Below are 27311 nucleotides of genomic sequence, written 5' to 3' on the forward strand. Positions count from 1 at the left end.
ATATATATATATATATATTCAGTGGGTGTTGTGAAAAAATTTGAGGGAATTGTTTTTTGTCAATTATTTTCTTTGTAAGGAATCCTTTTTATTAGGTGGGGCACAATTATAACTTTTCTTACAAAATCGGGAGATACTTAAACTTTTAAGAATTTTTTTGAATAAAAATAAAATTTCAAAAGTTTAGTTGAGGGACGTGTTAGTTCTATGATAAGTTTTTTCCTGCTTATGATTAATGCTTTCATTAATCATTCATCAATTATATGTAGCTGGGAAAAGAATTCACTTTCAAAAGTAATGCAATGCCTCACGTGATTTATTGTTCGAATATCATTTTTATCAATCTTATTAATATGTAGATATTTCCTCTTTTCTTCTGCTAAACTAATGACAGAATTGACTAGTGTTTGGAGAATTAAAGTTTCATTTGCTTTTCAGTTTTCTAACAAAGTAATAACTTACCCTTCTTAGGCACCTGGGTCCACTCCTTGATTGAGTATTTACCAAGTCTGTATTTCTGCAGTAGGCCAAAGCACAGAATTAGTATATTTGATTAATTTTGGACTTTTGCTTGAAACTAATATTTAAAAGTTCTGTTAGTGGAAATAAACCTGAAGGTGGCTCTTTAGATGGTAGAGAGTTATTCCCTTGACACCCATTACTCCCAAAAGTGACTTTGGTGTAGCCCCTACATATTATATTGTTGTAAACCATTAAAAATAAAAAACAGTGACATAACTCAACACCATCCACACACGCACACACAACACATTTGTCTATGTTTGTAAAGTGTATATATGTATATACAATGACAAATAATAATTGAGCATTTCTATTTATCTTCATAAATTAAAACCCCGCTATTAATATAAGATGGATCAGCTAGGTAAGACCCACTATTTTGTGAGAGTTAATGGGTGAGGTTTTATCACATGTGATTTTTTGTAACGATTCATCAACCAAAAAGCAGAATTTCTTGTTGTTGTTGTTGTTTTTTTTTTTTTTTTTTTTTTCTTAATTTAAATAGTTGGAAGCTATTATGGGATAGGGAGATCACGTAGGGCATGTTTTTTTGTCCAAAAAACTCAGAAAAAGACAACTCCAGTTCCAACTTTATTTAAGTTCACGTTCTTTTAAGTTTCAATTTTATTCAACTTTACTCAACTTTATTCAAGTTATAACTTTAACTCAAGTTATAACTCAAATTCAACTCAAAAACTACACTCAAGTTACACTCTAAAAGAACAATCCCGTAGTTTCTCATTATAGTCCTGAGTTCAGGATTGGAATAACCTCTTTTCCATAAAGAAACAGGGAAAATATTAGCACAACCGCTCAAAGAAGTGCCCATATGATTGCTAATTGCTTGCATGGCCATAAAGACAACTAACCATGAATTTAAAACCTTGCGAGTTTGCTTTGATCCTAAAGAGAAACTGTATACCAAAGGGTATTGGTAAAAGCGGTGAACATTCAGAGATTAGATAAAAAACTAGACGTATATTTGAAGAAATAAGTGTTTCTTTCTTTCTAACATAGGCTATTTCTTTATAGTTGGATTCCGTAGACATACCCTATCTTTTTTTCTTAAATTATTTTCTTAAATGAAATTCTAACTCAATCATTTATATATGATGAGTACTCCGTTATGAATCACGTGCGACCTATTAAGTGTGATTCTTTGTTTACGAATGATAAAATTATAATATCATAAAGTTGAATAAGAATGCTCTTATTATTATTATTTTTATTATTTATGAATGATAAAATTATAATATCACGAGATTGAATAGAGATGCTCTTATTATTATTTTTTTTATTATTTATGAATGATAAAATATAATATCATGAGGTTGAATAGATCATGTTCTTATTATCATTATTATTCGTATTTATTAATCTAGTCACTAATCTAGTCACAAAAATTAAATTAAATGTTCTATAATTGCTTTCGATTAAATCAAAATTAATAAAACAAAACGTATTCACTAATCTAGTCAAGACTGCATATTTAGTCCTTATCAAAAGTTTCCAGTACAAAATTAATAAAAAGAAAACATATTTATTAATCTAGTCAAGGCATATTGTTACGGTTCTAAACACTCTAGGATATTTGTTTTAGTTAAATAATTTATATGCTCTCTAATATTTATTTCAGATTTTATAATTATTTATATTAGGTTTGAATTAGACAAACTTAGTTAGTTTATAGTGTTTAGTTTGTTGCTACAAATATGTAAACATATTGAGGGTGGCTGATATGGGTGTACGTGGGTTATGGAAATAGTTGTGTAGTATGTGTTGGGTTAGTGTGATTAGTGGGTGAGTGCTTCTTGGATATTTATTTTAGTTAAAAAAAATAAATATTACAAAGCAAACAAAAAATCATTTCCTTTTTTTTATACAATAAAATAATAATTTCTTGAAAACGACGAAATGCTGAGTCGTTCCTTAATTACCTTCAACACCGAAAGGGTTTAGTAAGAGGAAATTCGAATCATAATTCATAATTCGTTATAATATTTTTTTTATAAAAAATATACGTAAATTAAAAATAATTCTGAATCATAATTTTAAATCTGTAAACCAAACGCTTACCCAAAATCACCGAAATGGAAACCCATCCGAACCCTTCCGCTACAGTGAAAAAGTTTGCCCAAATTTCAAATATTTTTTGCCCTTCCATTTGCAAGCCCTAGCCTTTCCATGTCTCTAGTTCGAACAGAGATTTCTCCTCTTCTCCTCTCACCTCTTGTTACTCTCCCTATTTCATCGTGCAGGCTTCGATTATGGGTAGAGCGCCACTCCATCGGCGTAGAAGACGCCATGGCGGCGGCGGTGGCGGTGGTGGTGGCCTTTTGAGACTATATCAGAGAAGAAAGCAGTTTCAAAATTACCCACCGTCGCATTCGCACATGCTTGGCTTGTATTCAGGCGGAGTCGGCCTGCTCGTCGACCGGCTGCAACGAGGGATCTTCCGGGCCTCGGTTCTTATTTGGGTGGTCCGGACCAAATGAAGCTTTTTTTTTTTTTTAAGTTTTTTTTTTTTTTTTTTTTTTTTTTTTTTTCTTGGTTTGACGGGGGATATTTGTGCACCACATTAATCTATTAATCTTCTTTGTTTCTTACTTTCCCTTGACTTTTTAGCATTCGTCGGTATAGTTGTCCAATAATGGAAAATGCTTGGGGTACTACAACTAATTGAATAGCAGGAAAAATGCTGGGACACTACCGGTGTGAAAAGCACTATTAATATAAGATTTACCCTAACATTTATCGAATGTGTCTATTTGCACACCCCATGCTATGGCACCCATTTTCTATAAGTGTGCACCACTAATAGAGCATTGTTGTTGTTAATTTTTGTTTATTTACTTATTTATTTTTTGGTTTTATTTTGTATAGTTGTCTATTGAAAAAGAAAAATGCTATAGGGAGGGTACTAATAGTGTTGAGTATTACTCACTAATAAAAAGTGAGCCGCATAGTAATTGGAGTTTCTTTTTCCTAACATTGTTCTCTTACTCGATAGTTTCTTTTTCCTTTTTGTTTAACGTTTGTAATTGGAGTTTTTATCCTCAATATTTATTGAAAATGATACTTCATGTATGCATGAGTGATTACTTTAATCGTGTTTTCCTCTGTTGAGAATTCTTTACCTGTTTCAGCTAATAATCTCCAATGGAGTAGTATGTGTCTTTGGTGTGAGTATAACTCACACTTTTGGCTCAATGACCTTTGAGCTTATTTACATGAAACTTCAACTTATTTGTGTGTGTGTGTGTGTGTTGTTTTTTTTTTTTTTTTTTTTTTTTTTTTTTTTTTTTGGTTTCACCGCCTCCACCCCACCGTGGCTTATGTTATTTTGCGCCTCCACCGCCTCGACCCCACTCTGGCTTACTTGCGCCTCCACTGCCCCCACCCCACTCTGGCTTACTTGTGCCTTCACTGCCTCTACCGCCTCCACCCGACCCTGGCCAAGCAAGACAACTAGCCATGCGTTCTTTATTACGGTTTAAATTATTATGACATAATGTGTAGAAGAGGTTTACATTATTATGACATAATGTGTAAAAGATGTTTACATTATTATGACATAATGTGTAAAAGACTTGTAGCAATTTTAGGTTATATATGTTTTTGAATCTTTTTGGGGCCGTAGGATTTTTAAGCTTTTGTGCCGCATGAGCGGCATATGGTTAATGATTCAAAAAAAATAAAAAAAAAAGTTGTGCATTTATTCTAGGAATATTACTGATAAATAAAAAGATATTTCTTTATATTCTTTCAATGAAAAATTTTATAAAATAATTTGATTTACGGATTAGTCGAACATTTCTTCTTTTTAATAGCTGCAAACCTTGCAAAATTTAATGATAATTTTTGGCTCAAGTCCAGAGTCTGAAATAATCTGAATGAAAGTGGACCCTAACACATTCACTGAAATGTCCCCCAATAAAATAAAGAAATATTTTTCAACAAGAGATGGAGAGTTTTATTGATGATTTGAAAAAGAAAACTTAATGTGTGTGTGTGTTTTCTTTTTCTTTTTTTTTTCTCTTTTTTTTTTTAAATGGGAAGAAACCTTTTTGCACAACAAATTGCAAACAAAGAGAAATTGCGCAACCGATGACAAGCGGAGCAGTTGATGCGTGGTGGTGGCAGCGGCTGCACATGGTAGAATGTGAAAAAGATTTGTCTCAGACCTTACAATTGAACTTTATACCCAAAATATCGAGACCTCCACGTGGCATTGCTCCTTCAAGCTGTCGTTTATTGCAGAAAATTTCCCATTGTTGCCTCTCATAGGAGTCTAGATCGTGCCCGTGCCTCCTATCCTATGAGAGTACGACGCTTAGCCATCCTTCATAATTGGAAAAACGAGCATTACCACTCTCTCTCTCAAAAAGAAAAAGGAAAAAAAATAAAAAAAGACAATACCAGCTGGCTAAAGAAAGATGATGAAGAGTTGACCAAAATAGATACTAAATTGTTTGTTTAGTTGGATGATTCGTTCTCTATTCGAATCATAGTTCATAGTTCATTACAGTATTTTCTCTCATAAAAAACACATATAAATCAAAAATAGTTATAATCTCATGGTTCTATTCCATGAACCAAACGGGAAGGGCTTGAACATGTTGACCGTGTTTAAAATTGATCTCGTTTTTATTTTTCACATTTTTTAAGAAAGAAAAAATAAAAACATTTTCAAAACAGCGTTTGACACAATAAAAATAAAAACAGAAATGAAAATGATTTTTTAATTTAGTGTAAAATGAGAGAGAAATAAAAAATGACTTTTAGTCATTTTTCATTTTTTGTTTTTATTTTCTCCTCTCTCGAACAGAGAGAGAAAAAGAGATATTAATAAGTTTTTTTACACTGAAAATAATCTCTTGATAAAACTACCAAATGTATTTTTAAAAATAATTTCTGTCTGAGATTAAAAACATTTTCATTTTATTTTAATACAAAAAATAAAATCATTTTAGAACGAATTCTTAACGCGCCCTCTATATCCTGAATAAGAGCCTCGGGTATCAAACTAATGTTCTAGAAAACGTCAACTACCTTTTTAATATTATGAAGAACTTAGGGTATCAAAGTGGTATCAAAATAATTTTCTCTATCTCCTTTTTTTTATAATGTAAATGTAAAGGTAACATTTTAATATTATGAAAACAAAATTTTTACCCTGGAAGAAAAGTAGTGTAAGCCAAATTATTAATAATAACAACAATAATAATAATAATAATAATAAAGTAGAAAACCTAGTCCGTGGAATTGAAAAGGAACCAAAGAATCATGTAAAAAGAAATGAGAGCGCGTGTTTGTACTTGTGCTTTTAAGTAGTAGAAGAAGATAAGTACAAGTTGAAGCTTTTTTATTAGAGTTTGGATAGTGTCTGAAAAAGTATTTTTATATATAAGAAGAGTTTTTAAACCTATTTGAGTAAAAAATTCAAAAGCACTTATTCTTATAAAAAGTAATGTAATAAAAGAATATAGATGAGATATTTAGTTCACAAATAAAAGGTTAAAAATGTAAATAAAAAAGCTTTTCATAAACACTAAGGAGATAAATTGTTCCAAAAGTACTTAAAAAAGTCAAAAACACTTTAAAATTGTCTATAAATAAGATCAAAAACGGCTTTAAACTAAATAAGTTAAAAACAACTTTTTGGGAGAAAGAGAGAAATAGGCCAAGATTTGAGATCAATTAAAATTAATAGGCCAATAGTTTACATAAGTTAATAAATAGGCCAAATTACTATTTTCGTCTATAATTTGTCTGGTTATGAACCATAACTTGACAAATTATTCCCGGTTTTTGTCCATAATTTGTCTGGCTATGAACCATAACTTGACAAGTTTGTCCATAACTTATCTAGTTATGAACCATAACTTAACAAGTTATGACCTATTAATCTCTATAACTAAAAGTTGACCTATATACTTTCTTAAGCTTTTCATATTGGCCTATTTCTTATTATTTCCTTAACTTTTTTGAGGCCAATCTAAACGGGCCTTTAAGTTAAAGTCTATAAGCTACAAGATTTTCATTTTTTAGTCCTCCTGATCAAGACCAAATATGTAATTTTATTTTAAAAAGAGAATTTTGGTTACTTAATTTTGATAGTGCATCTGACCTATTATAGTGCTTTATTTAATAATATATCTTTTCGTCTAGTAGCATCTAATTCTAAATGCCAATGCATTATATTTGTTATTGCACACTAAATACAAGTTTATATTTTATATGATACCATATATTACTTGTAAAACAAGTCTTCTCTTTTGGATGCTAAAGTTGCCAGCTTTTTTTTTTTTTTTTTGAAAGAAAAGGAATGCTACCTCATTAAGGGGAACTTTTTTTGAGCATATTAGAGCACTATATTATATAATAATATAATAATATTATGTTTAGTGTAATTATCGTATGATATAAATTAATATGGATGGTAAAGTAATGCGGTCTATGTCGTATTATTGAATGCGGTCTATGTCGTAATATTTTATAGTGGATTAATAATTTATATCGGGGTTGGGTAAGACTAAAGGTCGAGGTTGGACTAATATATGGTTATGTCGGAGCCTATAATTGTTGAAAAATTTAGGAGGCATAATGCAAATTTTTTTATTTTTAAAAAATCACATTTTAACCCTAAAATTTTTGTAAAATTACATTTTGACCCAAAACTTTTGTAAAATTACACTTCAACACCTAAATTTTTATAAAATTTAATTTTGACCTTAAAGCTTTTGAAAATTTATATTTTGACCCTAAAATTATTAAAATTTTATATTTAGACCTCTTATACAATACGTCATGACACCAAACACCGTATTGTATTATGATAATACAATACAATACAATATACCTTATACAATACAATACGGTTTACCAAACATGATCTAAAAGAACATAAAGAATAAACAAATTATAATCTCTGTTATTATTAATCAACTTAAAAAGTACAAATTCAGGAGACAGATTTCCTAATTTTCTTTTTTCATTGGTAATAAAAGAAAGTACAATGTGACTTTTTTTTTAAGTCGCAAGTTACATGAGTACAAAGATCTTCTTTACAAGTTCTCATATTTTTCACTACAAGTATTTAATGGTTTTTTCCCAATTAATAACTCTACCTACATTCATTTTACTCAAAAAAAAAAAAAAAAAAAACTGCCCATATCTACAAAGAAGAAAACAGAGATAAATAAGCCTGTAAAAGGAAAAAAAATTATGTTGTTAACTGGAGGGGATGTTCCAAATAAAGAAAATAATTAGACTAATTCAAAACAAACACAAAACGAAGCAAAATTGCATTAAATCCTTATAAATACTATTAGATCTTACAGAATTTAATACATCCAATGGTAGCCGTTCGATTGGCCCCACTCCACGTGTCATAAAATTAAAATATCCCTTTTCTTATTTAGAATATACCGTAATAAAAAAGGTACCCTTTTTGGTTTGAACCCAAAAAAAAAAAAAAAAAAAAGAGTCAAACTAGCCTTTACAATCAAAGGAAAAAACCCAGACCCACCTACGCTCTCTTCCACTTCTTCTTCTTCTTCTTCTTCTTCTTCTTCTTCATTTTCAGAAAATCCAAAGCTCTCTCTCTCTCTCTCTCTCTCTCTCTCTAGAGAAAGAAAAGTCATTTCTGCAATAAAACATAAAAAATGTTCACCGAAGGTCTCGACGAGAGCGCCTTAAAGTGGATCAAACAGGTACTTCTCCATGTCTCAGCTTTTGCTAAACAAAATCCTGTATTATCATATACACATATATATGTATATATTATTTATTGGTGTATTTTACTGCAATAATTGTTCTAGGGTTCAGAAGTAGAAGCTGAGAATCAGCAGCCGCGAGTGAGATCGCCACTCGCGGAGAGAACAGCTCCGAAATCGCCTCTTCTCTTCAACGCAAACGGAAGCTTCACAACTTCCAATGCTCTGCCTCCGCTGAAATTCTACTCTGGCTTGCTCGCTGTGCCCCATAGCTTGGCGACTCGGTCCCTCAAAGACGATGACGATGATGAGGAATTAGAAGAAGACTATGAGAGCACTGCTTCTGTTTCCGACAGCACTTATTCGTACGAAGAAGCTTTGGGGTCCAACGATTCGAAGCCGATTGGGCGGTGTTACGATGATGGTGATGAACCGTTTGGATGCAAAGCTGGCGCGAATTTGAAGAGAAGCAACGTGTCATCGGTGTCGATGAATCGGGGGTTTTTGAATGAGGGTTTGAGGATTGAAGTGCCTGATAATTCGAGGAGATTCACGGATGGCGAATTGGGGTTCAGGAAAAGTGCTAGTACTGTTCATAAAAGTTCAACCCCTTGTGGTGGTGGAGATCAGCTTCAGAAGAGGATTCACTTGCGGAATTTACGTGTAAGAGTTGTTGTTAGATTGTGTTAAACTTCCATTTTGGAGTGTGATTTGGGAAATGTTGGAGTAATCTTGACAAAATTTCTTATTGAAATGGATGAGAAAAACATTGAGTTAGTCATATAAAATAATCAATGTAGTGATTATTATGTAAGTTTGTAACATTAAAAGCCTGAAAATCGTTGTGATAATTACTAGGTAATTTTGGAGTGTGATTTGGGAAATGTTGGAGTAATCTTGACAAAATTTCTTATTGAAATGGATGAGAAAAACATTGAGTTAGTCATATAAAATAATCATTGTAGTGATTATTATGTAAGTTTGTAACATTAAAAGCCTGAAAATCGTTGTGATAATTACTAGGTAACTTTACACGCCATGTAAGATATTCCAAGAAAAAGATTGCTGTATTTCAATTCCACACTTTAACGTCATGTAGTGTAATTTTTACATGTTGCTTTTAGTTGTGACTTTGAATTTCTTTACATAATTCAGGTTGAGCTTAATTATGAGTAATGAAGCTACTATTGCGATTATGTTTGGTGATGATTGCAGGGTGCAATTGGTAATGAAAGAAGTGTGCTAAGAGATTCAGCAGACTTAGGGACTCCAAGTGCGCCGCCCATTCTCGATGTGCCAAGTGATGGAAGAAGCAATGAGACTGAAGATCAACATCAGGGAGCTCCTGAAGTTTTCACTGAGAATGATCAATCTGATAATGGAACATGCCCTTCAAGGGAATCAGTGGGTTTTGATGCTGTGAAAGAAGGTTTATCAAATTGGAAATCACATTCGGCGGGAACCGCTGAATTTGGTGCAAGGTATTTATTGGAAATGGAATTGTTGTTGTTGTTGTTGTTCTTTTTTTTTTTTGTTTTCTTCTTCTTCTTCTTCTAGTGTGGTCATGTGAACTTTCCATTTATTTGCTTTTTGAATTTTAGGTTATTTTTTACTTGTTCTTTGTTACTGAGTTTCTATATTCTGTTTGGGATTGTATTTCTGTAGATTAAATAAAACCACAACTGGAGAAAGAGAAATGCAGATGCCACATTTGCAGGCGAACCAATTAGAGCATTCATCATATTATAGTACTAGGTATGACCTAAAAGTCCAAGTTTTGTTCAACATCAGTGTAACTGTTTGTAGTTTGCTGCTAGTTTCTGCTCGTTGATTTTTCATAGGTTTCCAACAAAACTTGAACCATTATTGAAACCACAAGGAAAGAAGTTCTCTTTCCATGCAATTATTATATTTGTACACACACACACACACACACACACATATTTCCTTTTGATTGTATAGTTTCATTATGTTTTGATATATCCTGTGTGACCAAGTAATGACTTTTTGAGTTTTGGAAATGACTCAAATGCTCTTTCTCATTTCTTGCAACTGGCATGTTATTTTAATTATTTCAGTGGTCAATATGCCTGGCAAACATTGATTGCATATGATGCTTGTATACGGTTATGCCTCCAAGCATGGGAGAGAGGCTGCGCTGAGGCACCTGAATTTCTTCACGGTGAATGCTTGGTTCTACGAAATGCATTTGGGTTAGTCATGTTTTGCTTGATGCTTGAGATTTTCCATATTTTGCTTGAGATTTTTTCGTTTAAATTCTTCTAGAGTTTAAATTAATTAAGTTTTATAGTTTTTAATCAACTTCTAAATGGGTGTTTTCTTTTTGGTATATAGACTCCACAATTATCTGTTGCAACCCCGAGGTGTACAGCCAAAAGAAGATAGGCCTAGCATGAGTGCAGAACAAAAATGTCTTCTAAAAACAAAGCAAGTTGTTGGAAAGATACGAGTAGAAGGTAAGGTCTCAAGGTTATGGCTACATTTACATATTTCGTGCATAGGCTGAGATTACTTTTTACTCTAATATATTTATGGCGGTGGAATTTAAATTCAGTTTCCTTTTCTTTTTCTAAAGTTTGTTACTTACATCTTGCAAGTCTTTGGAAAGGTGGCCATAGCATCAGTTTGCCATTTTCATTAAATTTGCTAGACATTAGAAAATTTTGTCCTATATTATTATTATTATCTTTTTTTTTTTTAATATGATGAAGGTTAAGTTGTGAATGTATAAATAAAATGAAAATTTAGATGAAATTCAAATCTTTCTAATCCAAAGTGATGTTATTGTTGGTTTATGCTAGTGAGAAAACTTCGTGTAATAACAAGAAGGAAACTTAAGAGCACATATTCGCAGTGGGGTGCTATCTACATGCATGCAGGAGCAGAGTATGTTAGAAGCATGGTAAAAACTGGCATGAATAGTTTGAAAACAGCCTCTATGGTTACATCGCAAGGTTTGTGCTCTAAATCCTCCAAATTAAAGTGCCTTTAATTCTGCAAGCGTTTGTTCCCGTTGTTGTCACTTAAAACATTAAAATGTTTGTATTTTTCAGACCGAAAGAACTAGAGAACTATATTTTCTGAAAAAAAATATGCTTTAATTGTTGGTTCTTTCTTATCCGCATAAATGTCAAGTTAAGCTTTCTCGCCATATGTCTCAGTGTATAATAGGATGTTTAATGGTCTCATGCTTGCAGAGCCTCAATTATGTTTATTCCAACTCAGCAGCGCCACAGAAAATAATCAAATGGAACCAACTTCTGCAGTTTGCTTGCGCCCTGGAAGTGGGGATCACCATGTGTTGTAAGTTTCTATTTTTTTTTGCACCTGAGGCAATGATCTCCTTTCGAAAGCCTTTCTCTCTTTCATGTTCATAAGAACGGTACGGGAAGAAAATTTCTATAGGAACTGACAGGTTACTGATTTCAAGTCAAGAATCCCATATCTATGAAAATCACATATATTTTCTTTTCTTTATCAACAAGTTTCTTGGATTAACCAAAGCATGTTTCTTATGTTCCCATAATAATGAAAATTGTTTGAACTGTATCTGACTAGTTGATATATTCTGTAGCCAAAAAATAGAACGTATAAGAAAATTTACTTGAACCTTTAGGAGATATAATTTATGTTAAATTTGAGGGAAATCTCATACATTTACCGATTTCAGTTTTCCTGAGAGTCAAGGAGATGCTCTTTTGGTGGAAGTCCAAGACACAAAAAGATCAGTCCTGGGTCGAACTACAATACCAATTGCATCCTTGAATGATAATCCTGTAAGTTACAACTTCTACCATGCTTTAAAGAAAAATAAAAATCCACCAGTGAGGACGTGGCTTTTGTGGACACAAGTTGAGTTTATTAATTTTCTAATTCAGAGTGATAGAGTTCGCTGGTGGCCCATTTACCATGATGATCAAGAATGTATTGGGAAGATACAGCTCTACATTGGTAGTACTATTACAACTGAGGAGACAAATCACGTAAAGGTAAGAATTAGGAATCCTTCTTCCATTACATTCAGCTAAGCAAGATTTTCTAACCCCAGCTAATATGCTTTATATATATATATATATATTATAACAATGTTGCTTCTTTAGAACAGCTTACTTGACTAAAAAATAATTGAGAAACGATGAAACTTTGTAACTTTTTAACCTTGTTCAAATTTGAACTATAATTGATCTAAAACTAATTGAAAGTGATGGACTGGAGCATCATTTTGTTCAGATATATATCGAATAGTCTTACTACCTTATTAGTAGTTACGATATATGGATATCAATTTGGATATCTTTGTAACTTTGTTCTTTGTTTCTTATTAAAGAAAACATGGATATGAATTTGGTAAAGATATTTTTTTAGATACCAAGGTTGAGCAATAACTGTAGTTGTACCAGCATGTTTATACATCCTTACGATTGAATGAGCCTATTATGGGTTATCAATTAACCTCCTAGAAGTTAATGTTCTATTATTTTTTTCCAAGAAAAAGTTCATGTTGTATTTTTATCAGCATATTAGTTCTCAAGGTTTGAAATAAAAGCCACTGTATGGGTACAAATTCGGGGTTTTTCACATAAAATTCTAGATTCGCATCTTTATGTTTCATGTATAACAGAGTGGACCAGTTGCAGAAACTCTTGCCTATGATTTATTGCTGGAGGCTGCTATGCGGGCACATAATTTCCATTCTCGGAACTTGTGGTTACATGGAACTTGGAAGTGGTTGTTGACTGAATTTTCATACTATTATGGAGTTTCCGTTTCATATACAAAGTTGAGGTACTTAAATGAGTAAAACTGTTGTAGTAATTGATTATATGAGCTTCCGTTCATTGTTTCCTTTGCAACGCATTCATGTCCGTTCTCCCCCCCCTTTTTTTTAGATACCTCTCACATGTCATGCATGTAGCGACTCCAACAAAAGACTGCTTAGATCTTGTGCATGAATTACTTGTACCGATAATAGAGGCTCGAAGTGAAAAATCTTTGACAAGGCAGGAGGTAAGTCTTTCTAAGACCAACGTTTCATAAATTCATTGATCATTAAACACAGCTCATGATGCAAAATTTCTTTCACTGTATATCTTGATGTGGATTTACCTGATCAATACACAAATCTTACCTGGGGATTGATCACACGAAGACTTTTTTTTTTTTTTAGGCAGAAAATGACAGACTTCGCTTTCCATCAATATTGAATTTATTTTTTCTTCTTAGGAAAGATTACATCAACTTTTCTTTTTTATTTTTTGTTTTTTTTCTCTATCATCTACCTCGTTTTCTTGCAGAAAAGCATACTTTTAGATTGTGAAACCCAAATTGAGTCACTACTAGCAAATGTTTTTGAGAACTACAAATCATTGGATGAAGACTCTCCCACAGGAATAAGAGACTTTTTTGGGCCAATTGAAGAATCTGCAGCACCAGCCTTAGCTCCCGCCGTACAAGTCTACGGACTTCTGCATGATATACTGAGTCCTGATGCACAGAGTATGCTGCGAAGCTATTTGCAGGTACTCAAATTTTTTTTTTTTAATGAATATTCTATATTCCAAAATAGACTACAAATGCAAACTTTACTTGAGATAAATTTTGTCCTTAACCCCCTTTTCATCTTTTTGGATGGTAGAATGTATGGGCCATTGTATATTGTGTTTGTACTTCGCTTCTACAAAACCACTTTCCTTCTAAAGAAGAAGTGCATGAGTGGTGGTATAAAATTTCATATTAATTTAAAACTAAAATGAAGGAAAAAATACAGAATCATGGAAGTCTTTTATGTATATATACATATGTATTTGACCTTCTACTCTATTACTGCTGATTTTTCACGTACTATCTTACACCACATTTCTCAACTATTTTAGTAAAGCAATAATCAGGATAATGAGTACAGGGAGGTAAAGGAAATGGTTGAAGTGATCGTAATTTCTCATTATAGTAATTAAATCATGTGTTTGAATTACTTTTTGCCTCAAGTGAGGAAAAATAGACTAAAAGAAAATGTTATTTCTTTCAGGCAGCAGCAAAAAAGAGGTGCCGAACACACATGGTGGAGACTGATGAGTTTGTGTCGAGCAATTCTGAAGGTTTTATCATGGATTCAATTACCATCTCAACAGCATATCTAAAGATGAAGAATCTCTGTACGACTATTAGCAAAGAAATTCAGGCCGACATTAAGATACATAACCAGCACATACTTCCCAGGTACTACCAAATTTTGCAACTAAAGAGCATCTAGAATCTAGATGAATAACATAGGCAGGAATTCAAAATTGTTAGAATATAAAACTATTGTTGGCTCACCTCCTAATAACTTAAGCTTTTGGGATGCATTGGTAAAATAAGAGTAGGAGGTCTTGAGTTCACGACCCTGTAATTACACTCTTTATATTAAATATTCACATGTTGGGTATTTCAATTAATTTACTCACACGATTGCCCATTGTCCAACCCACACGTGAGGGGGAGTGTTAGAATATAAAACTATTGTTGGTCTGCCTTTTAATAGCTTAAGCTTTTGGATTGGATTGGTAAACTAACAAAAATAATGAACAAAAGGACTTCAAAATTCCAATTGCAAAACTCACACACTAGCTACCCTCATCCAGGAGAAACCAAAAATAAATAAATAAAAGAGGCACTTTAACCTTCCTCATTTCCTTCACTCTTTACTCAGACAGCTGCTGTAGTTTTAGTTGGTCATTGTCATTTGCATAACCCGTGGATATTCATATTACTACTTTTAAGTACATGTTTATATCTTCTGAATGAAGTTGTTTTTTCGTGCTGTTTAATCCTTAGATTGAGTATTCCATCTTCTTCTGACGCATCATAAATTTTCCAGTTCAATTGACCTGTCAAACATCACAGCTGCTGTTTACAGCACCGAGTTGTCCAACCGACTTCGAGTTTTTCTTTCTGCATGGCCTCCATCCAGTCCACAGCCACATGTAAATGAACTTTTAGTGGCAACTGCTGATTTTGAGAGGAACCTTGAATCATGGAATATCAGGTTTGTAGAAGAACCTTAAATAAAAATTTCTCATATTATATACACTAAGTTTTTTATGACTTCCAGTAAATAAAATCATGCTGCTTGATAGGTGACTAGGATTGTGTAACAATTAGTATACAGTATAAAAGTAGATGCTTTCTGAGACTTTTATTTGCTTCAGTCCAGTGCAGGGTGGCATAGACTCGAGAAATCAATTCCATAATTACATAATGGTCTGGGTACAGGATATGCAACTTAGCTTCCTTGATCAATGCAAAGCAGAAAAGGTATATCCTCTCTCTCTAGAAAGCAGTAGTCAGTGATAGCAAAGTCATTTGCAGTATCATCTTTAATTGACATGATATTTCATACACACGTGCGTGTCTCCATCCTAGGTGAGCGCATAGGCCTCCGCCAATGGTAATTTTTTAATGTAATTAATTTGTTTTGAATGAACACTGTAGGTGCCTTGGTCTGGAGTGTCAACAAATCATTCTACCTCACCATTTGCTGAGGAAATGTATGAGAAAATGAGAGAATGCCTCGTTCAATACGAAGTTGTAATCAACCGGTGGCCTCAATATTCCTTGGTTCTAGAAAATGTAAGTTCAGTTTACGTCTTCAATCAGCTAAAGAGACGATGATGCATTGCTAGTTTACTAAGCTAGAAAAAGGGTTAACAGCATCATCGCCTCTCCGCCCTCTCCTTTTTTATATGAATCTATGTTACATATATGCATGCTACAAATCATATTTATGAACTTGTTTTAAAAGAGCTTAAATTTTGAGTCCTTTATACATTTTGGCTAGGCCGTAGCTGATGTGGAAAGAGCAATCATAAAAGCACTAGAGAGGCAGTACAATGATATTTTGACTCCATTGAAAGATAGCATTCCAAAGAGGCTTAATATGCAGGTTCAGAAACTGACAAGGAGACAATCAGTGACAATCTACTCCGTTCCAAGTCAAGTGAGTGATCCACATGATTGTTATACCCGAATTTGTTGTTTTGCTACTGATGGTCATAAAAATACATGCATATATACATGAACATATCAGAATTGCAATTGTTACTATAGGCAAGCGCAAGTATCTAACAAGTATTTTGTTTGCCAAAAGCTGGGAACCTTTCTGAACACCATGAAGAGAATTCTTGATGTCCTCCATTGTAGAGTTGAGGACATTCTAAAGAATTGGGCATCTGTTCTTCCCGTTATTGGGGATAAAAAGTCTCTATTTGGGGAGCAGATGAATGCTGTTACTGTACTCCTGAGAACAAGATACAAAAATTATTTGCAGGCAATAGTTGGGAAGCTCATAAGCAATGTAAGCTTTATTTTCAATAGAGCCTTATTGCTGTCGGATCTAAGCAAGTTGTTCTCCCGTGCATTGGTTCTATGTGAAAACTGAGGAATGATTTTTTCAGTTGCAAGATAATCGAAGCACGCGGCTTAAAAGGATTCTGGAGGAAACAAAGGAAGAAGATGGAGAAGCTGAGGTTCGAGAAAGAATGCATATGCTGAGTTTACAGCTTGTTGACTCTATATCCAACTTGCATGGGGTGTTGACAAGTCAAATATTTATTGCAACTTGCCGTGGATTTTGGGACAGGATGGGACAAGTAAGCAAATTATATTTTCCGAAGAAAAAAAAGGGATGTGTTAAAGCCTAGTTACTTGGCATCTTCTTAATTTTATAGACATTTAAATTTTTCTATTTGAACCAGATTGTATTAAAATTTCTCGAGGGGAGGAAGGAAAACCGAGTTTGGTACAACGGATCTTATTATGCACTTGAGGTGAGTAACTTCATAAGATCAGACAAGATGAGATGCAATGATAGGAGTGCATTCCAAGAAACGTAATGCAGTCTTAGGTTATGCTTTTTGGGTAGTGCTATATTTTCATAGCTGATACATAACCGCGATCTTTTGTTGTGTTGTTTTCTTTGCAGATGTTGGATGATACCTTTGCCTCTCAAATGCAGAGACTGCAAGGCAACGCCCTACAAGAGAAAGATCTCGAGCTCCCACGTTCAGTTGTAGAAGCTCGGTCCATCCTTTCTAGAGACACAGCAAATGCAATAGAAGGCTCTCAATATTTCTATGTATAGCAGCAGTGCACACCGCTCCAACTGCCAACTCAACCAACCCTAAGGGCGTGGCTTAGTTTTTCACGGTGGTCTTCAATGGTCTAGGTCATTTTGCAGTATTGTCGTATATTTGTATAGCAGGGGTCAATTCTTTTGTGTATTTTATTTGGTTACATATTATTTTGTTCATTCTTTCTGTATTGACATGCAACGATTAAAATCAAAATGTATGTACTCTCTATTTCATACCAATAAAATAACGTTTCAAGAAGAAAAGAGTGGTTTCTTTCAGGGCCTGATTGACATTGCATCATAATTAGAGCGGTCCGAGGTTTTATTCTCAACTTTTTCAAAGTGACATGTAGACGAGGATTGAACTGAGCAGGATTGACCTTCAAGCTAGTCCAGAGACCCATGCTAGTTAAGATAATGAAATACCTCTGTTCATTTGACCTGACATACTAATTAAAAGAAGCAAACTCATACGAGGAAGAAAATAATGTGAGACAATCTGAGCAGTTGACCAAATCACATTGCAAGTTTGGGGAACTAAGCAGCAAATGAACTCTTAAGCTTTAAGATCTTATTACTGAAGGGCAGCCACGAACACTAGCTAGTTCGTACTCGAGTAAAAAGGAAACTAAAGAAAAAGTATGAGCACTTTAAGCTAGCCTCGGAAAGGGCTATAATATAGTGTAAACATTGCTAAATTTTGAGATCCTATGGCACGGTATATTCTTACTACTACCGATCCAATGATAACCATCAAACTTCATCAGAGTCATGACTCTCACAAAAACTTTAAGCTCGCCAACTTCATTTTCCTTGGATTTGCTGCAGAAGAGCAGCGGCCAGTTGTAATGTGGCTTGTAGACGTTTCTGCGGATCTGAATCTGCTTCATGTGCATCAGTACTTTGTGGGTGTTGACTTCCCTGAGCTCCAATCTGATGAGGCATTGCAGGCACATTAGATGTCTGCTGCAATAGCTGCTGCAACTGTCGAACTTGACCAGATTGAGGCGCTGACAACACCAAACTCGCCTGATTATGTTGTGAGGCATGATTCAGGCATGACCTTAAATCATCTTCAGCGGATGCAGGTGGGGTGCTCCCTGGCTGTGTTCGCTGCCCAAGAAGAGATGATGCTAATTGTACAAGTTGCTCTGGTTGCAGAGCTGCAGTTATTTCTTGTGTTGTCCTTGTTGTGACCAAAGGCTGCTGGTGAACCATAGAATCAACCGAACTGGCAGAGACTTGAGATGGAGTTCTAGTGTCAGAAACTGAGTTCTGCAAGTGGGAAGAATACCAGTTTGGTACAAGCCTAGCGTTTCCATGGGGTGGATACTCCGTCCTGCTGTCCTCGAAATTGTCGGAATCAGCACCAACAAAATGGGCTGAACTTGAAATTGTTGTAGCTGGTTTAGGTACATTCCGTGAAAGATTCATATTTCTCACTTCAGGAAAATATGATGATGAATCAATAGCTACTGAGGGCGTTGACGGCTTTGGATATGATGTATCCCCCAGAAAGGACAACAAATTTGCATCTTCTCTTTCATGCTGTTGGTGAAAAGAACCCATATTAGAACCAGGATTCTCTAACCTCAAGACAACACCAGAGATGCTCAGTCTCCCAGGTACTTTCAGTACTTTCTCCGAGAAGTTTGATGGGGGCACAAGAAACAATGTTGTGTATTCATCTAACTTGGCAACTGCAGCACGTTGTTTTTCCTCCAAATATCTCATAAACTCATTGTAGAATGCAATATCAGCATCAGTTCCAGGGACAAAGAAGACAACCCAAGCATTCATCGCTTGATAATAATGCTTCGAAAGCATGTCTAGACTAGTCCTTGCTGTGCAATCTAAAAATTCAGGCCTGCAGCATTGGATTGATAGAACAGAATTTTAGAAGTATATATGATTGTGTTTTGAAATTTGCATAAACATCTAAAGCAAATTCATTTTGTTCATGTGTGATGAGTTAAAAAAAAGAAAAAAAAAAACCCTGTAAAAAATGGCATTCAATCATTTCCACAGGACATATAAATACATGCGCGAGTCAACAAAAAAAAAAAAAAAAAAAGGGTCAGAGATGCATTAAAAAAAGAAAAAGATGAAGAATTCAGTCTATATTATATATTGAAAATTTTAGTGCTTATGATCCGTTAAGGTAAAGCAAAAGATTAAAACTCGCATTTTGGAGACAAATGTAATCGGTACCAAAATAGATGGAGCTCTTGTCAAATCCTCTATGGGGTTCAATTCTAGAAAGTAAATAAGAAATATCCAAAAAGGGACTTAAACTACTTACAGCATGAGATCAAGGACTTTTCCAACAGGAAAGCAACGAGCTCGACAGACGGGAGTTCCCCCCTTTGCAATAGTCCCTTCCCACTTCCACTCGCTCAAAGAAGGATTACCTGATTCAGGAGTCAATCGTTTTTTCTCAATGGAATTCAGGATCAGAGAACCAGACCCTAGATGGAGATTCTCATTTGATTCTTTCCAGTGATTACTCCTGTCTCTCTGAGATGGCGCTACATTCATTGATCGATCAGAGGTATGTTTATTGCCAAAAGGTATGACATCAAATTTTCTCTCGGAGAAGTCAGCATGGGAAATATCAGAAGGCATCCTTGGAAAAACATATTTTTCATTTTCACGGGCAGAGAAAGGATACTCCGGAAGCTCTTTGTCTGGAGGAAAAGAGTCCGTCTTCAATTTCTTGGCTCCATGAGAAAAATGTGCATCTTCTGGGGCGTCCCATGGTTCATCATAAAATGTACTTGTCTGAGAAAATCTCTGAGAGAAATCATGTAAAGGGCCACGTTTCCCTCTTGTAGGGCTTCTCTGATATTCATACATATCTTGTGAGAGTCCTAGTTCAGAACCCACCTCCACAAACCTCCTATGTTCAGAACTATCACTCCCATCTGTCCATAAAGTACCATTCCTACCTAAACTATAGCGATCAAAGTCACCAGAATCCAGATTGGAGAAAAGTTGAGGAGATCTGGTTCTCGGATCTCCGGTTAAGTTCCCAAACTTCCTATCCTGCCCAAAGCTTTCAAAAGATCCCTGGCGGGCATGTGACACAAAATGTGGGGATGGAGGGACATTGATTGAGTTCCTTCCGCTATTTAATGAGCCATTTTCGTTCTTTGCAAAACAAATATGTACACGCGGATTTCCAAATAATTTCCCATGAAGAGTATCTTTAGCATTGCGAGCTGATTTTACACTCTTGAATCGAACAAAGGCATAACTACGACCTGGGAACGCAGTAATTTTCTCAATTTCACCAAATGGTGAGAACGCTCTCCTTAAAACCATCTCATCCACATTCAATGAAGCTGGAAACCCTATCCATAAAACTGGACTAGGTTCCACGTTCTTATCAGTCATACTAGAATTCTCAGCATAAAATTGGTCAGCACTAGAATGACGGGCTCTTAAATCCTGTGAAAAAGAAGATTCTCTTAATCCTGAGCGTTCTTCTCGACGCTGAGAATGATCATCATCATATGATGGTGCCAATGACTTGTCCTGTCATTACAAATCTCATCAAACTAACTGCAAAAGGAATCTGTATCTCAAGCACTTGATATGTTTTGAATTTGAACTTTACCAAAAATTCAAACAAAAACAAGTAAATTGTTAGTAAGCTTCTTCTTATATGATTTTTCTAGACCCCAGTCAAAAAGATGTTAGGTATTATGTAACTATCAACTCTCAATAAAGAGATACGAAGAAATTATTCTACTATGCAGTAACCAGTTTAAGTCATTAACTTCAACCTATTTGTCATTAGCATCTTAGTCTCTTAGGAACGAATTCAAATGTGCATACAAAAAATATAAGAAACCAAGATAAAGAAATCTATTTCAAATCAAGCCTTCATAATGCGTAACAAAAAAAAAAAAATCAATAGTTTTCTGTGTATCTTCTTCATACGGCAAGCATCTACTTAAGCATCCCCATTCTTCTATACTGACAATGACGCCTAATTCCTCTCAACTGCACAAGAGACTAGTGTTGAACCATGATAAATCCTATATATAGCAATGTCAAAACAATTCACCTAGCTACATGATAATTCTAAACTCAATAGAATATATGCACCTCTAGAAATTAGCTACTATTCTCATTTCAAGGGAAAATCTATTTTTTCCCCAAAAAAAGAAATAATAATAATAAGAAACCACACACACACACGCACATTCAACCTCTGTTCCAACATGCTAATATTGACTCTTCCATGTAACTAGAGGTCAAGCTTTTTTTCTCAGTCAACATTTAGTAACAAAAATTGCAAATCTTGAAGACCTATTGCTGTGACAATCATTTATCTTTTCAAGGAGGATCGGGATCCAGCACCCAACCATCCACCAATTCCAAGGATGAATATGTAAACCAAGAAAAGTTCCACACTAATCATACAGACTTGGATATGCATCCAAACAACATAACAAACACAAGAGAATAGCAAATGTTACAAGGTAACTCTCTAAGCTGACACAGTTGCAATCTAAGCTGCTAATGACAGCAGTTCCTGAAAAGGAGATAATCAATCATGTTTGCCATGTACGTTGTCGGAAAGACTCCCATTTAGAAATCGATAAAAGAGAACAAGGGACAATATTGAAAGTAAGCTACGTTCTTTTAACACAAGAATTTTTAATTCCCATGGGAATACGGACCAAAACTTTACATTGTTCTTTGCTGCAAAGGCATATATAATGATCCATAAAAAAAAAAAAAAAAAAAAAAAATGCATATATAATGAAAAATGGACATCTATGGTACAATAAGATAACATTAGGCACATTCTTAAAATGCTGATCACTTGAAATGTACTAGTCACTTCATCAAGAATTAAAGACTGCACAAGCAGTCTCCGGAAACCCAAGGTAATCTTCCACCATTCGCCTACAAAGGGGCATACTCAAAAATTATGGGAGAACCAAAGTGTCTTCAAAGATAAACCCCAAAAAGCAGGCCAATAATGCATTTTAAGGTAGCACAAATATTTGAAGGGTACACCCAACATACCTTGGGCAAGAATCTAATAGCAGAACTTGACGAAAGAATTTGCAACAGCTTGTAGTGTTTAACATTGTTTTCAGACAATATATATCTAAAAGTTGATCTGAGGAGTAATATTTTATTGTACCCGCTCAATAGTCAGCCACAAGCAAATGCAGAACTGAGTCTAGTTACTGAATGTTTTTTACGAAAGATACCAGACTTGCAAAACAAATAATTAGGACTAATAAAACAACACCTGACTGCATATTCTGATTAGGTGCTGTTTTAGTCGCTTTCACAATGTTATTGCAATACACCTATACTTGCAGACAAAAATGGTAATCCATCAATTAACTATACACATGCTTAAAATGGCTGGTGACTAAAAAAGAAACAAAACAACAAATATTCTTTTTTTTTTTGGGCTAAAAAAACAACAATATAATATTCTGCTGCTTAAGTTCCATTACATGAATAAGTGCTTCATGTTTCCCATCTTGTATCAACATGAATTCAAAGGACTACAATGTGCAATCCAATTAACGGAATGAGAAGCAAAGAATAGACATCCAATGACTGGAAAGCATCTGTAAACTCATTTAGGACGAACAATTCTCTAACACTTACAACCAGGAGTTAGTGATGATATTTTAGTGATAGCCACACAGAAGCTTCAGGGAAGATTTTGTCTCATGATTAAGATTGTAAACTCTGCTAAGCAATTTCTTCCTGCATAATGGTTCTTTGGGGATTGAAAATATGGTGCTCAGTAGTTCCAACAAAATAGCTGCATGTTATGCACTTGATGCTCAACTTACATAATCCATTGAGGAAAAATCTTACGTCATCTATCTTATGAGTTATCAATGGAATTGCATTTTGGGTTGAACTTATGGAGTAAATATACTTAACAGGGAGAGTCAATCTAAAGCATAAAACACCAATTTAATGTACCAGTGATTTGGAAATTTAGATTGCATGGTTAATTTCTCTTCATTTTGAGAAAGGCAATGCTTAAATATCAAACACGTGACAAGCAACTATCAACAATCAGCCACAAAATATGCTGTGTCCAAATGTGATGCACTTTCCATAAAGTTTTTCGGTCACCACTGCTGGCTAAAAGTTTGCATATTGTGCCTTATATTAAAGTCCATAGTTGGTAACAGTACATTTGATCCTGCCATTTAGAGATATTAATTGGGGACCGGGTACTGCATAACAGCTATTGGTATTGCATATCATGCTAATTGTACGCTACTAGACATAGATTAACCATTATAATTGCAATTTAGTGCCTAAGCAACTGCACAAAAGGGATAAATAAGATGTGGAATACACCAATTTTTTTGCAAGAGTTCCTTCCCTTTTGTTTTCAGCTAGGACAGCCAAGAGGATGTTTGGATTGATTTGAAGCTATTGCATGAATATCCAAAAAAGAAAAACAAACATTAAGACCTTGTTCTTTTCACAACTCTAGTCACAACTCAAGTTCTATTGCTACAGTGTTTTCTCTCATAAAAATTTAAATTCAATATTTTTACTACAGTGTTTTTCTCTTACACAACTCAAGTTCTCAACTTGAGTTGTGAAACAAGCATTAAAATAATAAACTGAAATTGAATTTGGATTAGTGAATGGGTTCTGTAGTGGACCATTTGCAGGACATGCTGTATCCCTAAGATATTAGGAACATGCACCAACTTCTAGCACAATAAATTTCAAAGTCCATATTCTTCGGTCCCTAGCTACTGATTGTGTTTTTAAATGGGCACCTTATTGTCTCTGCTTTTATGAAAAGTATTTTAAGCATCAAATGTAAATACAGAGAGCATTGGTAAATATCATGTTAAGTATCCTGCTTCTATATATGCTCATGAAATGATTTTGTTCAGTTGTTTGTTCTGCAATGTGGGTCCACATGTTCTGCATTTGTATGAATGTTTTATCTGATAGTAGAATTTTCAATAACTGAGTTGGATCAACAGTGTATTAGAGCCTTCTGTTACCTTGGTGTGCTCTTTAGTTATACTTCAAGATATTGAAGCTACGGGTGGATTCTATCTACCAAAAGATGAATGCTTCTCTCTTATGGTATAAAACTTTCCCACTTAGACCCCATAGTCTTTCTTTCCAACTATTAAAAAGATTTTCCAGATTCCCCCCCTAATTAGGTAGTTTAACTACATGATCTTGAACAATTTTTCACGCTTACTTTTGCCCGTTCCCCCCTTTTTCCGTTTGCTTGCTTCATCACTGACCTTTTTCCCACTTTCATCCCAACCAAAGGAATGAACGGGCAGCTCTTATAAATTGCCCTGGTTATTGACTCTTCAGCAATAATTTCATGACAACTTTTAGAATACCAACTTATCAGATATTTTCAAGATAATGCTTTGGGTTGCAAATGGGAATAAGAGATATCATAACCATTCATTAATCCAATCCACGAGACTAGCCAAGTTGAAGTGTAAGTTACTTATAAAAAGTTAATGACCCAACTTTATCCAACACCCCCAACACATACACACACCCCACCAAAATCCCAATGAAAGAAACACAGATAAGTAAATGTCATTCAGGGGAGGAATTTTATAGTTCTTATAGACATATGCACATGCAAGTAGCACACATCATCTGTATATGTTAGTTGCAATTGTGAGACTGCTCTGGTCGATCAATAATCACATTTTGAACATTCATGTAATTTTAATGAATCAATTGATGAGAAACTTCAAAGACAAAGAATATCATTAATTAAATCAGCCACAATTGCCGTTGCTCTTTCAATGACAAATGTGCCAAAATGACTTGATTAATCCATAGTCCTGAAAACTAACCCAAATTTTCCATCAAATTATTCACCTGTCGAAGTGATTTATAATAACATTGCTGGAAACGACAATGCAAACAATGGAGTATGTGGTTCTGCTGTGTATTCATCAGACAATAATGAAAGAAGGAAACACTTTCATGCTTCTTATCATGGTTGTAGGAAATTATGGAGCAAACTTCCACTACAGTTAACAAAATGTTATCATTCGTTTGGAAGCGATGTTCAAGATTCTATTGCTCTTTTAAGTAAGAAACAAAAAATTAATTGTGAAACTGCTACTGCTCATGCCAAGACAAACCAAATTAATGGGTTCGAAAGATAGTCCTGACGTTTTTTCCATTGATGGGTTCCAAACTTTGATAAAGGATCCTGATAATGCTTGCTTGCATAGTCCCAAAATGTTCAATTCATGAAGAATTGCACTAATTTGACTTTTATGGAAAATTCTTTTATTGAAAATTAACCTTCAATTATCAGATGTTCATCAAGTTCATTAATTTGTTATTTACTTTTCAATCTAATCTGATATGATTCTTACGTAATTTGATAGTTCAGAACTTTATCTGATCGATAGAGTTTTTCTTTTTTTACCCCCCCTACTTTGGCATAAAATTCTCCAATTTTTTAAATGTTGCGTCTTTTTAATGGAAATCTTGCTTAGTAAGAGTAACAACATAGCTATGGTGGCATCTGATTCTTTTTCCTGATCTGTTGATAATCAATGGTGGCCTTTGATTAACGCAAAAAGAAGACGACTTTATAAATAGGCAAACATATAAATATATCAGTACAACAAAGAGAGACATTGAAATCGAAACGAGAGATAAATAACAGCAGGCGAAGATCAGACTAACCGCCTTGGCAAACTCAATCCTAAGCGGGTTGCCGGCAAGAGGAAAACCTTGAAGGGCTTCAATGGCGTCGATGGCGTCTTCTTCCCTCGCGAAGTTGAGAAACGCATAGCTCCGACCGGGCTGAAACGCCACGCTTTCGAGCTCTCCAAAGCGCAGGAAATGCGAAGTCAGATCGCTCTCCATTAGACTGTGGGACAGATTCCCGACCCAGAGGTGCCTCGATGGCGCCGCATTGCTGGTTTTGTTGCTAATTCCACTGGTTCTGCCTCCGAATCGCCCAGACCTAGACTGGAAATTACTGCTCTTCTCCTCGAATCTTGAATGGTGCTGATCACGATGATGATGATAGTCCCTTCGAAACCGATCTCTTCCTCCTCCAAACCCTAGATCGCCTTCTCGTTCCTTTAAGGGCAAAAACAACAACACGAAACAATTTTCACCGATCGTCCATGTAATATAAGATGGAGAAAAACAAAAACACATTGATTTTTGCAGAAAAATGAAATGATTGAGTATAGAGTGGAAATCGAAATTACCATTGTTGAAAGTTCCGAGATTTCCAAACGTTTTTCTGAAGAAGCTGAAAGCAGATTCGTCTGTAGAGAAGCTCAATGAAAATGAGTCTCTCTCTTCCTGAGAATTTGGCTAAAATAACGAGTAAAAAAATAAAATTAGAAAAATGACTTTTTAATTTTAATTTTATTTATTTTATTATCATAGTGCATCGCCCAGTCGCGGAGGAGTTCCATTTTGTTTTAGGGTTTTTCACATCTGGTCCTCAAATTTTAAAGATTGATATTTTTCATCCTCAATGTAAAAAACTTAACAAATGGGTCAATTCTTCCATTTACCATTTTGTCCAGCTGTTAAACCCACCATGGACAAAGTTGGGACACTAGACTCTAGAGGCGAAAAAAGGTTTAATAGGAGAGATTGATATCTTGGACTAGGATTGCATGAAAAAACGGCCAAATCATCGTGCCTGGAATCATTTTCAAAAACGTTTTTCACGTTTTTCAAGAATTAAAAAATAAAAACGCACTCAGAAATGCGTTTGACATGCATTTCTTGAAAAATAAAAACTGAAAACGTTTTTTACTTATTCCCAAAAAGTTAGCAAAACTGAAAACGATTAAGCATCGTTTTCAGTTTTCCATTTTCATTTTCTTTGCCCGACTGGACCACTCTTCTCCGACTGCCCCCCCCCCCCCCCCCCCCCCCCACCCCCCACC

The 27311-nt window shown here is 34.7% G+C and overlaps 2 protein-coding genes across 3 annotated transcripts; one reads left to right on the forward strand and one right to left on the reverse strand.

The window, feature by feature from the left end:
- The first annotated feature begins 8134 nt into the window (after nt 1-8134).
- On the forward strand, nt 8135-17560 carry LOC21400713. The gene is made up of 22 exons (XM_010114588.2): nt 8135-8237; nt 8346-8903; nt 9456-9721; nt 9906-9995; nt 10319-10453; nt 10596-10717; nt 11063-11215; nt 11459-11564; nt 11932-12037; nt 12140-12250; nt 12883-13046; nt 13151-13268; nt 13556-13780; nt 14287-14477; nt 15118-15285; nt 15449-15554; nt 15732-15869; nt 16078-16236; nt 16387-16593; nt 16694-16888; nt 16994-17065; nt 17221-17560. The coding sequence occupies exons 1-22, from the start codon at nt 8190-8192 to the stop codon at nt 17377-17379; spliced, it is 3597 nt and encodes a 1198-aa protein (XP_010112890.1). The 5' UTR covers nt 8135-8189; the 3' UTR covers nt 17380-17560.
- A 361-nt stretch (nt 17561-17921) lies between these two features.
- Nucleotides 17922-26724, reverse strand: LOC21400714. Of its 2 annotated transcripts, none has more exons than XM_024176360.1 (4): nt 26616-26724; nt 26080-26481; nt 19673-20820; nt 17922-19237 (listed from the first exon to the last, which is right to left on the reverse strand). In XM_024176360.1, the coding sequence occupies exons 1-4, from the start codon at nt 26616-26618 to the stop codon at nt 18175-18177; spliced, it is 2616 nt and encodes an 871-aa protein (XP_024032128.1). In that variant the 5' UTR covers nt 26619-26724; the 3' UTR covers nt 17922-18174. The 2 variants fall into 2 exon arrangements, with proteins under 2 accessions (XP_024032128.1, XP_024032127.1); XM_024176359.1 differs by having other exon boundaries at nt 19673-20907.
- Nucleotides 26725-27311: the final 587 nt, after the last annotated feature.

Source organism: Morus notabilis, unplaced genomic scaffold (genome assembly GCF_000414095.1).
Source record: "Morus notabilis unplaced genomic scaffold, ASM41409v2 Scaffold568, whole genome shotgun sequence".
Lineage (NCBI taxonomy): Eukaryota > Viridiplantae > Streptophyta > Magnoliopsida > Rosales > Moraceae > Morus > Morus notabilis.

Excerpts from the sequence above, each read along its gene's own strand:
- LOC21400713 (XM_010114588.2), top strand. The coding sequence starts at position 8,190 with ATGTTCACCGAAGGTCTCGACGAGAGCGCCTTAAAGTGGATCAAACAG. Across the intron at positions 11,216-11,458 it reads CTCTATGGTTACATCGCAAG|AGCCTCAATTATGTTTATTC; the intron begins GTTTGTGCTCTA and ends TCATGCTTGCAG. Across the intron at positions 13,269-13,555 it reads AATCTTTGACAAGGCAGGAG|AAAAGCATACTTTTAGATTG; the intron begins GTAAGTCTTTCT and ends GTTTTCTTGCAG.
- LOC21400714 (XM_024176359.1), bottom strand. Across the intron at positions 20,908-26,079 it reads GGATTGAGTTTGCCAAGGCG|GACAAGTCATTGGCACCATC; the intron begins GTTAGTCTGATC and ends TTGTAATGACAG. Across the intron at positions 19,238-19,672 it reads AAAGTCCTTGATCTCATGCT|GCCTGAATTTTTAGATTGCA; the intron begins GTAAGTAGTTTA and ends CCAATGCTGCAG.